Source organism: Lacerta agilis, chromosome 3, assembly GCF_009819535.1.
Source record: "Lacerta agilis isolate rLacAgi1 chromosome 3, rLacAgi1.pri, whole genome shotgun sequence".
NCBI classification, from domain to species: Eukaryota; Metazoa; Chordata; class Lepidosauria; order Squamata; family Lacertidae; genus Lacerta; species Lacerta agilis.
Window position 1 is genome coordinate 86,013,338 of NC_046314.1, and position 16,137 is coordinate 86,029,474.

The window sequence follows — 16,137 nt, forward strand, 5'->3', positions numbered from 1 at the left end:
GGGAGAAGGGGTGAGCATTCACCCCTTGTCCCCAGCTCCCTTCAAAGCAAGCGGGGATGAGCCGTCTGAAGGGGTGTGTGGCGCCCCTTCAGAGCGGCTTATCCCCGTTTTTTTAAAGGGAGCTGGGGAGAAGAGGTGAGTCTCCTTTGCTTCCCTTCCCAGCCTTTTAGAGGAGGAAAACCAGATTTTTTTTTCTGGTTTTCCCCTTTTAAAAATGAGGTGCGTCTCATGGTCCGGTGCATCTTTTGGACCGAAAAATACGGTAAAATCTCTCACTGCCTCCATTTCTTCCCCTTCTATTTGCCAGGAGGTGATGGGACCAGTGACCATGATCTTAGTTTTTTTGATGTTGAACTTCAGACCATATTTTGCGCTCTCCTCTTTCACCCTCATTAAAAGGTTCTTTAATTCCTCCTCACTTTCTGCCATCAAGGTCGCATCATCAGCATGTTGATATTTCTTCCGTCAATCTTAATTCCAGTTTGGGATTCATCCAGTCCAGCCTTTCGCATGATGAATTCTGCACATAAGTTAAATAAGCAGGGAGACAATATACAGCCTTGTCGTACTCCTTTCCCAATTTTGAACCAATCAGTTTTTCCATATCCAGTTCTAACTGTAGCTTCTTGTCCCACATAGAGATTTCTCAGGAGACAGATGATGTGATCAGGCACTCCCATTTTAAGAACTTGCCATAGTTTGCTGTGGTCGACACAGTCAAATGCTTTTGCGTAGTCAATGAAGCAGAAGTAGATGTTTTTCTGGAAAACTCTAGCTTTCTCCATAATCCAGTGCATGTTTGCAATTTGGTCTCTGGTTCCTGTGCCCCTTCGAAATCCAGCTTGCACTTCTGGGAGTACTTGGTCCACATACTGCTTAAGCCTGCCTTGTAGAATTTTAAGCATAACCTTGCTAGCGTGTGAAATGAGGGCAATTGTGCGGTAGTTGGAGCATTCTTTGGCACTGCCCTTCTTTGGGATTGGGATGTAGTAGACTGATCTCCAATGGTAGCATAGAAATAATTAAATGAAGTGTTTGCTTTGGTTACTGCATGCCTGTTCATGCAGCAGGCTGCCCACACTCCAGGGTTGCATGTTCCACGTGTTCCCTCTATTTTCGATGTTGTGGCTGTGAGTTCTATTGCTTAAATGGTAGCACATGTCTTCAACAGGGGGGAGACTGGAAACTTGGGGAACGAAGTACCAAAATAAATCTTCGGGGGTGGGGGGGGGGGAACCAGCCCAATGAGGACTAATTTTGCTCAGTCACCACAGAATGCTGTCCTAGTGTTTCATCCAGTACTGTATTGTGCACGTGCAGAATGGAATTTCACTTGCACAAAGGGACCACCCTTCCTTGTGCAGCCTCAAAATCTGCTCGGGACAGTTGGGAGATACTCCGGAGCAGATTTTGGGTGTGCATGGTGGGAAGAGGGGAAGGTGAAGTCCTGTTGTGTGAGCAGAAGTGCATTCATGCGGTAGCTGTTTGGAATGAACTGAGAACCTGGTGGGAGGGTGGCTGGAACTCTGGTGTTGTTGAGGAAAGCATGGCTGACAAGTTTAATAGTGAGTATGACCACTCCACGTTGAAACATTTTGTTGTAGGTTCCACTTGTTTTTGCATTATTTTCATAGAATTGTAGAGTTTGAAGGGACCACGAGGGTCATCTAGTCCAACCCTGTGCACTGCAGGAATTTTTCCCCAGGATGGGGTTCGAATCCATGACCCTGAGATTAAGTCTTACGCTCTACCAAATTAGCTGGTGTGTGTGTGTGTGTGTGTGTGTGTGTGTGTGTTTCTGACTGACTGACTAGTCCAAGGCCATCTGATGAGTGGGACTTTGCACTTTGGCTTTACCAGTTGAATTACAGTGCACTACCCACACTGGCTTCTGATACAGGGCATTTTTGGTGCCAAGCATAAGCTAGTAACATGGTTCTTCATTGATTTCCTTTCCCCTCTTTTAACAGAAAGTGCTTCAAACCAAGAAGGAAGCAATAATAAAGAAAACAGTAGCCAGAATGCCTGTGTACTCTGTCATTCCTCTGCTGCATGAGGTAAGAAATATTTTATTATAATTCACTACAATAGAAACAGTACACCAGAGTCTTACTTTAAGCAAGGCAAACACAAGCTTTGTCATAAACTGGAATGGTGTGTCTTGTTCATATGAAATGGGATGGCCTTTAGTTTGCAATATTTTGTGCCTTGTCAAGTTGAAAGCCAGTTATGAAAACAAGGTTAGTTTCTTGTCACATAAAACCTGAAGCAGCACCAGAAGTGAAATAAATGGTTGTTCTGAAAAATGGAAACGGACAGCGCTGTATCTTTGTAATATCTGTGCGTAGAATGCATTTCACCACAAGTGAACGTAGTTCATTGCATTATTCCAAGTGGAATGGCTGCCATGACACATTCAGATGAGAATATTGCCGCTGTGCTACTTGACAGAAGTTATGCTCTTCAGACTATCCAAATAATTTTATTGGTTTTCATGTAAATACTGGAACTACATATAAAGAAAGAGACCTAGGGATCATAATTGCAGATAATAAATGGCAATAAATTTGGCACAACCCATCCCTACGAACAATCTCTGCTCGTTTGCAGGAGGCTTCTCTTTAAATTATATTTTGCTGTTCAGACTAGTAAACAGCTGTGTGTAGAAAACAAACCGAGTTGTACACAAACCGCAGCATGTTGTCTTGAATTTGCCCATTGGCTTTTATTCTGATGACAGCTGAACACTGAAACATCACTTTATGTTGTAACTTGTAGTTAAAAATGAGTGCCGTGCATGGTTTTGAATTTTATATCAAGTTTCACTCTGCTTTCTCAGTGTTCAACAGAATTATCACACTATAATCAAACTTGCTGAATGATCACTGGTTAAGCCAAGGGCTCACTTTGTGTAGCCCTTTGTGTAAAAATAAAAAAACCAAGTCTGAAACCAGCATTTAACCAATGGACCAATATTTCAATAAGCTGATGTTGATAGATAAGGTTTTGCAATATGGTTTGCCATGTAGTACACTGTTTCTGGGGTTTTTTTGTGCTCCAGTAACAAAACTGTGCTATAAAAAATACTTTATGATGACGATGAATAAAATAGCAAATGGAACAGAAAGCTGAGTTACAAACGTATTTCGAAGCAAGGTTTTGAACACTTGAGAATTTATATTTGCCTTACTGAAGAAAACTGTTTATATCAGTCTTGTTATAGCTGTGCCTGCTTTCTCTATTCCATTTTAGCTCACAAAAAGGCTGCAAGGGCACCCATATAGGTAAGCAGAGATTATATATTTTTCTTCATTAAAATGTGAAAGCACAACTCAGCGTGGCGGTCAACATATAATTCTGTAAAAGAGTTACTGTCAAAGGAGACATAACCAGCAGTTAAAGATCATAAAAACATCTGAAACTGTACTACTCAATATTTAAAAGGGAGGAAAGTTCCTTATAACAGCTCTGATACACCCTTCATTTACAGTGGTAAATGATAGTCTCGCGATCCAGCAGTAGTGGTGCTTAAAAGAGCATTAATTTTCAGTTAGTAGCACCAGATGTGCATTCTGAGTGTGTATCCATTTTAAAGGAATGCAGCATGGCTGGGTGACATCCACAGACAGATGTGCATCTGATTTATTTATCTTTCAGGCAAACTGATAGTTATCGCCATTGCAAATTCCTCAATTATTAAAGACGACAGAATGGTTAAATCTGTCATAATAATTTAAGAGCTGTCCTGGTTGATCTTTGCCTGACATCCTTGGGAGCCAAAGACAGTCAGAGGAGGTGATTCTGGGTTAGATGGTCATAATTCTGCATTGAGGTAGCTTTATATGTGCACCCTCATCTGCTTTGGGAAAGTAAGATGTGAGCGAGGCCGTGCTGCACTTTGGGCTAATGTAAATGCCATTGCTGTGAACTGTACTGTTTACACAGATGGTGCATTGTGCACACCATGATTTCTGGCAGTTTCTTCATTTGTACCCCTTTCTAAAGTGGGTTGGGTTCTTCATCTTGAGATATGAAGCATGCTTTGTACTGTATTGTTTTTCTAAGCCATGTCAGTAGATGCAGGTCACTCTCTTTACTCCTTGTTTTCCAGTGCCTCACAAATGGTTCGATGGCTAAAGTCCGTTTTAACTATACATGCATCCTACCTTTCAACAGTAAGTACTCTTAAATGCTCTCCTCTGTCCCAACTTTGTGCTTCAACGATCCCATTTGTTTGACCAGAATTCTTTGCTAAATAGGTGCCTGTTCCAAAGCTCACTGATTCTTAATGTTAAGCCCCATTGCATGCAAGCAGAAGTTCACGTGTGCAACTTTGGGTTCTGCCCATAGTTCTGAATTGTGCTGATATTGAGACACTGGGCAGATCCACACCTTCAAAAATTGAAACCCCACTGCAGCAGTCCAGCGACGAATAACAATGGTGTCTCTCACTGATTAACCTAGAGGTGTTAATCCAACCTGTGTGCCTATTTGGGCCTCCCTGTTTGGTCCAAATATGTCCACCTGCCCATCATCTAACATCAGGTGGGGAGAAAGGAAGAATTGGACACTAATTCTTAGTACCTGTAATAGTTTTGCTTTGTAGCAGAAAACCATTACGGATGCTGCAGGTCTTATGCCCATAGAATGGAATTTCAAAACTGGGTAGTCACCAGAGAAGGTCATATCCCAGAAGATGAGACCCAGTAATTGGTTGTCTCTTTGACATCTGATGGGAAGGCATTCCACAGGATGAGCGTCACTACCAAGAAGGCCCTCTGCCTTGTTCCCTGTAACTTTGTTTCTCTCAGAGCAGAAACCACCAGAAGGCCCTCAGAGCTGGATCTCAGTTTCTGGGCTGAATGGCAGGGGGTGGAGACGCTCCTTCAGGTATATAGGACCGATGCTGTGTAGGGCTTTAAAAGTCAACACCGACACTTTGAATTGTGTTCGGAAACATACTGGGAGCCACTGTAGATATTTTAGGACAAGGAGTTAAATGGTCCCAGCGGCTGCTCCCAGACACCAGTCTAGTTGCCACATTCTGTATTAAATTGTAGTTTCCAAGTCACCTTCAAAGATAGCCCCACATAGAGCATATTGCAGTAGTCAAAAGTGGGAGATAACCATGTACCACTATGTGTATAGTTAATATTTATAATATTGCAGCTGGCTTGAGGTTATGGTAAAATGTTGACTGTTCCCATGTATCTTGTTAAGAGACAAATTCTTTCCCCCCCTCCTCCTCCTCAGTTGCCGGATCTGGTCCCTCAGCTAGGAATGCTATATCAGTTAATGGAGAGCAGAGTTAAGACTTTGCAGAAGCTCTCTCGCTTACATGGGAAACTCTACCTTATTGTCACCCAGGTGAGTTGTAGTGGGTTGTAGGGCACAGGAAAACTGTAAGAATGGAGGGATGTTACATATTACAAGAATCACGGCTTGTACTCTTCTGGGTGTAATAATTTATTTTAATAGTGCTGTACAGTATTTCTCAGAGTCCTGTTGCTCCTTAAAAGCTAATAGTTGTGACATAAGCAGTTAAGAACTAAATCCTACATTGTCATCTTGATGACAATATATCCTGCAGTATATTGGATCAGCCTACTGTGAAAAACACATCTGAACAGCTAACAAAGTTCTAGCCCATGGAAGTTTTTGCCACAATAACGTTTTGAGTCTTTAAGATGTCAGAAGGCTCCTCATGGTCTATTACAGAGAAACGAGGATATTCCTTTGGAAATATTTTGAAAGACATATATGTCTGCGTGTGATTATTTTTATATTACAATAACATACTATTCTAAATGAAGGATAACTTTCTGGCATTCATTAATTCTTACAATTTTCAAGAAGCATTTCTGAGCATATGGGTAGAATCAGGTGTTAGAGATGCAAACATTTAATGTAACCGTCTGAAACATCCACCATGCTTTTATTTGTATCGTAACCAACAGGAACACAACGAGCTCTCCAAGCAGCACTGCTTTTTAATTGCACGCAATTCATTTTACTTTCTATGAAGTAATGCGAGTTCTACACATGTGGTAGAATGGCATCATTTTATAAAATACTACTACAGCCCCTGTGAATGCCATACATTTCTTTTCAGGTTGCTGCATTGGAACAGGCTCAGGATGTGCCTGATGTCGACCAGACTGCAAAGCTGGTGTATGAAGAAGGTAAGCAAAGGGACTTGAGTGGAGGTGCCTTGGGAGCTATCAGGGAACAAGATGTGCTCAGTTAAGGCCGTGGCCCTTTCGTTTCAGATTTAGATTTGTGCGTGTAGCATTTTGGTCTTATTGACTGCGGTTGGTAAGGAACAAAATGATTCCACATTGCTTAATTAAGCCTCAAATAGTTGAATCAGTTTTATTGCTGTGTTCATGTCAGGCTCTCAAAAGTTGCTTCCAGTATTAGTCTGTGCATGGAAGGAAGAGTTGGACTGAGCCTGCTGCCCTATGTTCAGCATTGCATGTCCAGTCCCCTATACTCATGAGTTCAGCAAAACGTCTGAAAAGGAACACCTTTCCATCCAGGCATACAGTTATAGCCATGTAGATGCCCTTTTCAGGTGTCCCATTGAACATGCAGATGTTTGGGCTAGTGGGGACAGGTGACATGGCATAGACTAAACAAGGGGAGGAGATTTTATATAAAGCCTTAAGCCTGCATACATAAATATATATATATCCCATCAGAAATTGAAACGCTACTGCCACAGTCCAGAGATCAATAACAATGGTGTCTCTCATTGATTAACCGGATGGGGACTCAAGGTGGCTTACAGATAATATAGAAGCAGCTAAAAAACCCCAGCAGCAATTAAACATTAATATAATTAAAACACAATCTCACTTTTGTGTGTGTGTGTGTGTTTGTATATATAAAATATCTATTTAAAAACATTATTAACCATGTGGCTTTCCTAATTGTAGTGCCAGAGTGTTTGGTCAGAATAATTCTAGAAGTTGGGTGGCTAGTTTACTGGTCCTGAATGACTAGAGGATTTGGTGAGGGTTACAGCCAAATGAAAAGCATAAAGGGGTTTTTGCTTCCTTGTTACAGGCTGAATCCAGCATGTTAGTCTTCTTTAAGAGGGCTTGGGCACTAGTGTTAAACTTTGAACCCTACTGAACCTGTTTTTTTCTGCCAGCAAAATTGCTTTGGATCTTCCGAACTAATATAACAATAGGTTAAATGAAAGAGTGTTTTTAGCATATAGTAATGCACTCTCTTAGTATGTATTTGAAGAAAGGTCTGTCTGAAACCTCCTGCGTTCTGTCCTGACAGAATCATCAGAGGAAGGTTCAGATGATGAGATGGCTGGAGAAAATGATTCAGATGTAAGTAAAAGCTCCCAATTAGTTCCTTTCCCCACGCTTGGAGGTCAGGCTCTTAAAAGTGATCACAGTAGTCACGTGTCTTGTCACCTTCTCCTGCAGGAGAACTGGGATGAAGAGGATGAGAAAGAGGAAAGCGATGAGAACGATGAAAGAGATGAACTTTCAGGTGAAGAACAAGAAATGGCTATAGAAAAAGAAATCAATGGGGAATCAGATTTGGATCCAGAAAATGAAAGTGAAGAAGAATAGCATATGTTTTAAAAGGGGGCGAAAACCCCTATTAACTGGCCTCCAAAACTCTGGACTGCCACGCTGAAAACCGCTTACAACACACAAGGGATACTTGGCCCAACGGCTGCGACGGCATATTGGGACACTGTATTTTCAAGCCCAGAATGTGTAACAATGCCAGCCTTCTTATTCCTTTACCGCCTGTCCTATACTTCCTGGGATCACAGTGAAAGATTTTTCTTCTACATAGTAGGCAAAGATTACCCCCCATTTTCTGGACATTTCATTTTGCATCTTGAATAAAATAGTTTTACCAAGGCTCTTTGGATGATAAACTTGTTGCAGCTCAGTTCCAACAGTTCCAAATTCTGACGGAATGAAGACCACTTCTACCTTAGCCCTCTTTAGTTACGTGCTTTTCCAGTTGGCACCTTGCTACATTTTTTGGAAGAGAATAAATATTTTTGTAAGACCTTAATGTTGATTGTTCTTCCTCTTCTCTCTCTCTCTCTCTCCGCCCATGTCCGTTCGCTCATAACCGAATTACTTAGGCCTTGGCAGTGGTACAACGCCAATCAGGCTGAGCAAAGCATTTTCTTTTTGAAACCAAACTTTTTATATGTGTGTGTGTTTGTGTAAAATCAGTCACTTTTCTTGTACTTCAGAAAAACAAAAGAAAATTAGGTTCATTGGTGGTTCCTGACCTCTTAATTTTAATTGAGCTTGTATATAAGTTTAATACTGACCCAGAGACACAGTCCATCTTTGGAAGGATAAGGATAAAAAAAAAATGAAAAGAGGGCAGATGCTTGTGAATAATGTAACACAATGCGTATACATTTATTAAGAATTTTTAATCTTTGGGGCAGAACAGGGGTTGCCATTAGTTCAATTAAACTGAAGTGGTATGAACAGTTTTTGAGAGCAAGGTTGGGTAAAGGTTGAGCCATTAACCAGTATAATGTACAGTTATTTGTCTATAATTGGAGCTGTTGCAACCAAATACTGCCCCCCTTTGTAAAGTGAATAAATATACATTGCCTTTATCATGTACTGGTCCTGTCATGTGTTGGGTTATAGTTGAGTGCTAGCAAGTTGAATTTTGTACTAACGATTTTATCAATTTTGTAGATTTATTACATATACTTCCACCAGGGTTCACTCTTAGGTATGAAATTACTTTTACAGAGACTCCTTTTTATGGGGGCTCTTGCATGGATGGGATGCTCAGTAAGTTCTGCAACTAACTTTTTATTATTTATTAAATTTGTATACTGCCCTTCGTGAATCTCAGGGCAGTTCACAACAATGTGAATTATTGGCAATCTCAAGTACCGGTATCGCCTGTTTTTAAGTACATGGGTTGAATTAAAGGTTTTAGAGAGGCAGACATAGCTAAAACAAATACAGTCCCACAACTATTACTATATTCTGTATTTCCATATCAAGAACTTAAACATTCTTATTGCTTTAAGTTTATTCTATAAATGTAAGCAACTCAGTCCAAGTATTTACATGTAACTTGCTTTGTTACTTAAGTTTTGGCGGGATGTGTATTTATTTTATTTTTTAAGATTCATTACTGCATACTCCTTTCCCCTCAAAATTAATTTAATACTATATAACAGAATTCTGACTCCACAGGATGTCAGGCACTGTATGTGTTCACTGTGTCAGTCTGAACTACCTGCCATTTTAAAAACTGCAGTGACATGGCCACCAGTCAAAAACGAAAGAAAAAAGGTGCAAAATACCGTAGCAATTGCCCAAGCCACCACTACCACAGATAAAAGTGCTTTCCACATAATGAAAGTATTGCACAACCATTCTTGATCTTTTGGCAAATGACACAATTTTGGCAACAGGCGAAAAAGTGGTTTGTGGACTGCAATATCCCAGAGTAGCGATGAAATGGTAATGTCATGTGGAAGTATTCAGGGGGAAAACAAAACAGGAACTTCCCTTGTTTCTGAGTCCAGTACATCTGCTGGGTCCCATTTCTGTATTTGAACAACCAAGTGATTGAGGAAATCATGGAAGCAGTTTCTGGACCACGTTGAAATGATGTTAATAAATTTGTATACTGTCCTTCATCCGTAGTGGTTCACAACATATGTTGATGGCAATTCTTTCACATATGTCATGGACACTTTTGTGGAAGTTAATTTAGCCCATCCTCTACCACTGCATTGTGACTTTAAAAGGGTTTGAGTTATTCGCACACGTCTTAATCATTCTGACCAAGAGGTGCTACCCCATCAGTCGCCTCCAAATTCCAGCCAGGCAAAAGCACTTGAGGGGGCAGAACAGAAACCATTGGGGCAAGGCCTAGGTAGAGTCCCCAAGCACCACAATTTTTCTAATGGCACAATAAACCTGCTTATTTTTTTTAAACGTGCCACACGACACACTGTTTGCTTACTGTTTACTTGTTTATTCTTAACCTAAATAACACAAGAGCCTGCTGGATCAGGTCCATGGCCTATCGAGTCCAGCAAGCTGTTCTCACAGTGGCTAACTAGATGCCTGTGAGATTGTCAAAAGATCTAGCATTTTTATTTCATTGCTTCCTCAAACTTAGTTTAAATCTATCACAGTTTGTTTACTGCTAGTGGCTCAGTGTTTCAATGTCCAAGAACACTTCATTTATCCCCGGCAAACCATAATTTTGAGTTCAGTGCAAAAGTTTCTTTTTCAGCTAGAAATCTAGTTCCAAAGATGGCCAGTGGGTGTCAGATTAGTGCCACAGAATGGTGGGAAGTTTCTGGTCAGAAGTGATTGCGAGGTGCCATGATGTACTTTGGAAAGACTTGCTCTTTTAACATTTCAATTAGAGCTTGGTCTTATATTTCCACTTCTGGGTTACTTTTCTGCGAAGTGCAAAGCCCATGGGAGAAAGTGGTAGGCTCTATGCTGGAAGCCAGTGGTTAAGTGGTTAAGCCTGATCACTTTGAAGTTCTGACTAGTTAACAAACAGTATCAGCCTGGAATAATTCCACCACCATCCAAAGGCTTGCTGTGTAGACCTTGTACCTCTACTAATACCATACAATGTTCATTCATTGAGGCATCAGTCCAAAACTGAAGAGGAGCAGACCAGGGCACCTGAGCACCCAGGATTATGAAACTCCTTGCCTAGGGAGGGAGGGCTGTTGGGCACATTCATTCTTGGCCTTCTTTCATGTACTCCACACACTTTCTGGCAGGATTTTCTCCTGTTGCAGTGATAATTTTAGAGGACTAACATATCTCGCTTCGAGAAGCGACTAGCATGAGTTTGGCCAAACTGCGGGAGGCAGTGAAAGATAGGCGTGCCTGGCGTGCTCTGGTCCATGGGGTCACGAAGAGTCGGACACGACTGAACAACAACAAAACACCTCTTGCTAAACTGCGTTTATCTGTTGCTGCTGCCCCCACGTTTTTACAAATGCAAATTGTAATCCTTGTTAGCCATGTATAGAAGAGCAGTGTAATAAATTTAAGGAAACGAAAAATCTCTTACCACGTCTATGTGGCTAATTGGCAGTTTAGCCTGAAATGTGGATCAGTAAGATCTCTTCCCTCCAGTTATTTTGGGATTAAGGCTGTCTTGTCTCTTCACTTGGAAGCACTGGTGAATGCAATGCAGAAAACTGAGCTCCGAGATGGGAACCTGTGGCCCTCCAGAAGTTGATGGACTTCAACTTCCATCAGGAATTTATTGCAGGGGAGAGCACCAAAAAGCCTCTTTATCATACAGAAATTGCCATTAGATCAACTTGGAGGCGACTGAGGCTATAGCTGACAAACCAGTTTTCTTGTGGCAGCATTTAATTGTGGCAGCCCTGATAGTTGTTGCAATAATTCCACCCATTAGGCAATTTTAAAAATCTTTTGCAGGGATGCCTGCAGTTTTTGTTATGTCTTCTATTCAGTTAAGCAACACATTGTGTGGTAGCTGTAGGTGGAAGAACCGTAGCGGGTATTTAATTTCTTCTGTGGTTTAGATCTCACCTGCTCTTAACGGTTCCAAAACTTTGCTCCTTCCACACCCAACAAAGCCACCGAACAAACAAAAACGTAGAGAGTAGCCTGGGTAACAAGCTTTGGCTTCTATTCCCAGCATCTGAATAGACATGGTACTTCATGCAACTGCCTAATTCCCCAGTGCTGCTCTTCACGCCAGTAATACAAACAAGACTCCTGGGGGTGTGCATAGCTGGACCTCATGGGAGGTGTTGGTGCAGTGGAATCTGTGGTCAGATATGGAAACTTCACAGGTCTTCTAATCTCATGAGCCGAGGTCACACAGAACTGCTTTTGCTTAAACAGCAAGCAGCGTGAACTGTCATATTCTTAAACAGGGCAGTGTTGCCTTTTCCTAGGAAAAAACGTTCGCTTGAGCTGAAGGTTTACAATTCTCTCTGCGAATTATCCCAAATATTTGCAATTCACTTCGAGATGTGCATGGTGCCCTTGCACAACCGAACTCTTTTTAGGAAGGGAGGAAGTGGCAAGTTAATATCTCTCAAACGTGCCCCACATCTGCCTGCCCACTTGCCCATCCATCCACTGTAACATAAAGGATGGTGTAGTAGAGTCTGGTAGCATTGGGGTAGATAGCAAACGAGTAAGAACCAGGAGGATGAACAATTCACCCTTGGAGTACAGAAAGGCCAGGCTAGATCTGCTCTGATGTCTAAATGACTACCAGAAAGTATGCATTTGAAAAGTTTGTATGAAGCATTAGATCTCGAAACTTTTAAAAATAAATAAAAATAAATGTTTCATTTACTGGAACTTTCGTTCAATGGCATTCTGATCTAGAAACAATATTTTGTTCTCTGTATTAGCTTCACCTTATGCAAATATAAAACCTAATATAGAATTTGACACCCTGAGAATCTCAACTTTCCTTTCTTTCCTGACAAAGTGCTTGGAAATGTCAATGTGCATTCTTCCATTCCTTTTGGCCATATTTGTCTTACCATAATTCCCAGATGTTTGTTTTTTAAAAGAAATCAGAGTCACAAAAGTTTAAAATAAAAATAGGTTTCAAAATATGAAAACATGTATTGCTTAATTTAGTCTGCCCAAAACCTCTCAGTAGAAGAAAAACAAACACAATTGAGCACTGAAAACATAGGTTCTGGCTGAGCTCCAGATCACAGCTTTCTGGGACCAGGAGTCCACAGACAGTACTTTGCTTCTCTTCCACCTCTGTCCTTGCTATGATGCCTCTACATATATCCTGTACTCTCCCCCTCTCTCTTACTATAAGCCATTAGTTGCAGTTACCATATAAGAGATGCAAGGGGGGCAGTAAGATTGGCTGATGGTGCCCTCTTAGTAATTGAAATTTTTGCATCTGTTTTTCAGAAAGTGCTATATCCCAAATTGCATTATGCCACTGCTTCTGATTGTGCATTTTTAAATTGATAATATACTGTATTTTATTTTGTTTTAATCCACCATGGAAACCTGGTAAGAAATAGTAATATAATAACAATAACAACAATAATAATGATGATTGATTTATGGTGTGAATTTATCCTGCTGATCATGCAGCTGCCCAATCCACTTATTGGTAGCAAAACAATCTATTCTGCGCTTCATACAGAATGACATTGATGCTTCCCACACCTTCCTTTCCTCAGAAAAAGGAAAAAAAAAACTACCCTATTTTCATTTGTACATGAATGTGGAAAGGTTGCTCTGTTTTAATCTCTCTGCTTGTGACTTTAAAAACTCTCTTTATTAACTGGGTCTCATCCAGAGATTTCTCTCTCTAACCTGGCTTTCTGAAGTGCAGGCAATAAAACTGAGAGCATCTATTGCTGGCTGGTATTACACTTCTGAGAGGGGAACCAGTCTATGCACATTGTACTGTATTTGCTCCTACCTAGTAAGCCCATTCTTTATATTCTGTCTCTGACCATTGGGGGGCAAAAAGAAATGATTTATAACCATGGCAACAGTTGCTGCGAGAGACTGGGATCAACAAGAATCTCTTTCATGCCCACATCAATGAGTTGAAGATGAAGAGCCTCTCACATCCATTTGGACAAGACGACTATAGTGCCACTTTTTAATTTTGATTGAGGTAAGTTTGCTTGAAATGTTAGACACACACACACACACACACACACACACAATATATATCTTGCTTAAGGGAACTTGTTGCTCTGAGCTACCGGTATTTTTCTGAATTGGAGTTGAGTATTCCCAGGGGACTATCTCACCCTCTTACCTGCTAGCAGACCCTCTTCTCTCTTCCTCGTCCCACCACCACAAGTGAACGGGCTTTTCTTCAACTGACTTGCCAGAACCCATAGGAATCAATCTATGCTCTGGCTCTTAGCTTCAGAGCTTTCTCTGCAACACAGGATGATTTTTAGAAAAAATGTTCCCTTAAGCTGTGCTTGTTTCATATCCAATAGTCACCCTGTGTATTCTGTCGCCTCTAGGGCACATGGAAAGCTTGGATTTGTTTGAATCTTTATATTTGAAAATACTTGCTGAGCACCCTTCATGTACTTCTCTAAAAAGCATAGGAAATATCTGTATATCAGTGTTGAGTGATAGGGAGAAAACAGGAAAAACTTATTCATGCTACCCTCCCCTAACATTGAGCCCCTTGAAAGAAAGCTTTAATAGTTAATGGTTAATAACCTACAATGTAGCAATACAGTTCACTGGCAAGACTATGGTATTACTTGAAGTTTTACTTTCGCTTGTAGTTCATATGCTAAGGGGTGAGGAGGAACAACCATGCTACCAAGTGACAGCTGTAGCTATCTCTAGGACAATGCACTCTTCCCAATAGTAATTAAATAGTATTAGCATTTCGTTCGTTCATTTATATGAATATTTATATACAGCTGACTCCCCGTTTACACGGGGGATACGTTCCGAACCCCCACATGCATATGCAAAAGCGCATAAAATGGGGGACTCACCAGTATCAGCTCAGGTAATGGGTGGGGAAGAACCTTCCCTGCCCATCAGCTGTGCCAATCCATGGAGCCGTGCCATTCCTCCACTCATGTGAGCTGGAGGGACAGCGCAGGTCCGTGGACTGGCACAGCTGATGGGTCCACAGAGTCATGTTGGAGGGGCAGCCCAGCTCTCACACAGCTGATGGGAAGGGTAGGGGCTACTGCCATGCTACCCTGCACATCAGGTGGGGAGGCCTGCCCTCTTTGGGCTCTGGGAAGGGTCTCCTTGCGAGCCAGGACTCCTCCCCAGGGTGCTCCCCATTTCCAGGATCCTTGCACCGTGTGTGCGTGCGGTTGTGCACAAATATGGTGTGTGTAAAAGACCTTCACCTTACAGTCACTTGTTTGTACAACAAGTAGAAACTTAATAATACAGATACGAAATTTAAAATTATAACGTCAAAGAGCAACGCCATGAAACTGCAGAACAATAGCTAACCAAGGCAAACCTTTCTAACAGCACTGTTGTTCGTGATGGGGAACTTGTGGCCCTCCAGATATTATTGCTGAACTACAGCTCTCAGCATCAGTGACCACTAGCCATGCTGGCTGGGACTGATGCTGGTTGGGAGGAGCCACAAGTTCCTCCTCTGTTTCAGGTGCTGTGTTGTTAGACAGGGTATCCAGGCTGCACCTCAAAATAATGGTTTCGCTGCTGCTTCCCAATGTTGTTGGTATCATACCACTTTAACAGCCATGGCTTTCCCCCAAAGAATCCTGGGATCAGTAGTCTGTTAAGAGGTGTTGAGAGTTGACAGGGGAACCTGTATTGCCCTCTCAGAACTACAATTCCCAGAGCTCTATGGGAACAAGGATTGATCGTTAAACCACGCTGTGAATGGTAGCTCTATGAAGGGAATAGGTGGTTCCCAAACAACACCTGGCACCCTTAACAGACAGTGCAGATGAGGCCTTGATAGATTTAAGTTCCCCTTCCACAATGCCCACTCCACCATCTCTGTATGGTGGAACATTTATTGGGTTTTCATTTCCTGATAATCGGCTAGTTCCCAAATACACCATCATTGTTCTCAAGCCATAGACATTTTCACAGTCACCTGGCACTTATTTGAACAATCAGGATGTACTTGATGAATTGAGCTATTTGTGTCTGTAGGAGTGGGAAAGCTTGGCAGAATGGAGAGGAAATGAACCTGCTTCTCATCTCCTGAGCTGTTTTGCCATTTACATGTACAGCTCTTCCCTCTGTGTTTCCTCTGTAAATGTTCTCTTATGCTTGCTCTCTGTAAATGTCCTCTTATGCTTGCTCCTTTTCTAGAAACCTATGCTGCTTTGTTTCCATTTTCCATCTCCTGTCATCTTCTGTGAACAGGTTTGGTCTTTCCACCCATTGTGGAAACCCAGAAAATGAAAACCTGAATAGGGCTAACACGTCTGTCACTTTAAGCAACGTAAACTCTCCTCACGCAGGAAATGAGTTTACAACAAAGCCGAATGAAAATGGCAGCCCAATTTTTTTCCTCTTATTTAGGGGCAGGAAAAGGAGGGCTTTTGTGTCTCATTTTGCCAAATATTATCTAGAGGGAGGAGAATTTCTTCAGCAGTTTCTTGTTGTTTTTCCC

At 41.5% G+C, this 16,137-nt stretch overlaps 1 protein-coding gene across 1 annotated transcript in view; it reads left to right on the forward strand.

Annotated features, from left to right (window-relative positions):
- The window catches only part of WDR43 (WD repeat domain 43), a 29,730-nt gene extending 21,106 nt beyond the window's left edge, over positions 1 to 8,624 (forward strand). Inside the window, exons 12-18 of the mRNA XM_033145449.1 lie at positions 1,971 to 2,057; positions 3,253 to 3,284; positions 4,112 to 4,175; positions 5,254 to 5,367; positions 6,113 to 6,182; positions 7,294 to 7,346; positions 7,446 to 8,624. Of these exons, the coding sequence (XP_033001340.1) occupies positions 1,971 to 2,057; positions 3,253 to 3,284; positions 4,112 to 4,175; positions 5,254 to 5,367; positions 6,113 to 6,182; positions 7,294 to 7,346; positions 7,446 to 7,595 (570 nt within the window). The 3' untranslated portion in view covers positions 7,596 to 8,624. The remainder of the gene's footprint in view (positions 1 to 1,970; positions 2,058 to 3,252; positions 3,285 to 4,111; positions 4,176 to 5,253; positions 5,368 to 6,112; positions 6,183 to 7,293; positions 7,347 to 7,445) is intronic.
- The last annotated feature ends 7,513 nt before the right edge of the window (positions 8,625 to 16,137 follow it).